This window comes from Nestor notabilis, unplaced genomic scaffold (assembly GCF_000696875.1).
Source record: "Nestor notabilis isolate BGI_N333 unplaced genomic scaffold, ASM69687v1 C14917519, whole genome shotgun sequence".
Lineage (NCBI taxonomy): Eukaryota > Metazoa > Chordata > Aves > Psittaciformes > Psittacidae > Nestor > Nestor notabilis.
The window spans coordinates 1-1,149 of record NW_009950555.1 but is presented as its reverse complement, the minus strand read 5'-3'; the positions used below and the strand labels follow the sequence as shown (position 1 = coordinate 1,149).

At 50.7% G+C, this 1,149-nt stretch overlaps 1 protein-coding gene across 1 annotated transcript; it reads left to right on the top strand.

The window, feature by feature from the left end:
* Positions 1 to 260: 260 nt before the first annotated feature.
* HARBI1 (harbinger transposase derived 1) lies at positions 261 to 962 on the top strand. The gene has a single exon (XM_010023013.1). It carries the CDS (start codon positions 261 to 263, stop codon positions 960 to 962), a length of 702 nt encoding a protein of 233 aa, XP_010021315.1.
* Positions 963 to 1,149: the final 187 nt, after the last annotated feature.

Below are 1,149 nucleotides of genomic sequence, written 5' to 3'. Positions count from 1 at the left end.
GAGCCCCCTCCCCGTCACGGGAGCCAGGCAGGGCTGAAGAGTCGTCAGTGAGCCCCCCTGCTTCCACCCCGTGTTTTGAAAAGCAGGTGAAAGTGAACAGTTATGCTGGATATCCTTCGTGAAAGGAAAATGGTAACAGAGTCTGAAAGGCTGACCGGTTTTTACCCGTTTTTTACCCGTTTTGAGTCCTCTTCCCCTTTGCCTTGTGCAGGTGAAGGCTCTGGGGAAGCGCTGTAGCAGAGGACCCCCAGCCGTTAGCCATGGCAGTACCTATTGCGGTTCTTGACTGCGACCTCTTGCTCTACGGCCGTGGACACAGGACTTTGGATCGCTTCAAGCTGGAGGATGTCACGGATGAGTATCTAGTATCCACGTACGGCTTTCCCCGACAGTTCATCTACTACCTGGTGGATCTCCTGGGAGCGAGTCTCTCTCGCCCTACACAGCGGTCCAGGGCCATCAGTCCAGAGACACAGATCCTTGCTGCATTGGGTTTCTATACCTCCGGCTCCTTCCAGACTCGCATGGGGGATGCTATTGGCATTAGCCAAGCCTCCATGAGCCGCTGCGTTGCCAACGTAACTGAGGCATTGGTGGAAAGAGCCTCACAGTTCATTCACTTTCCTGAGGATGAAGCTACTGTCCAGCGCCTGAAGGATGACTTTTATGGGCTGGCAGGCATGCCGGGAGTGCTGGGGGTGGTTGACTGCACCCACGTCGCAATCAAAGCACCAAATGCTGAGGACCTGTCCTATGTGAACAGAAAGGGACTTCATTCTCTGAACTGCCTGATGGTGTGTGATGCCAGAGGAGTCCTCCTGAGCGCAGAAACACACTGGCCAGGCAGCCTGCCCGACTGCACTGTGTTACAGCAGGCAGCCCTGACAAGGCAGTTTGAGACTGAGCTACATAAAAATGGCTGGCTACTTGGTAAGTCTATTTTTTATTGTTGTTCTCTGTGAAAAGTCTATTATATACTACCTACATTTTGAGCCTAGAGCCTCTGGGCACAAATGATATGTTTTTTTCTGATTGCTTTCCTGTGAATTTCTTTGAGATTCATGACAATGCTTCTCTTAGAAGTCTAGAACAGTAACTTCCAATCTGTGTTTTATACAGTCTGATAATTGTGTGTGTTAGTTTATAGTC

Bases quoted from the DNA above. Each gene is read 5' to 3' on its own strand.
- HARBI1 (XM_010023013.1), top strand. From the start codon at position 261: ATGGCAGTACCTATTGCGGTTCTTGACTGCGACCTCTTGCTCTACGGC.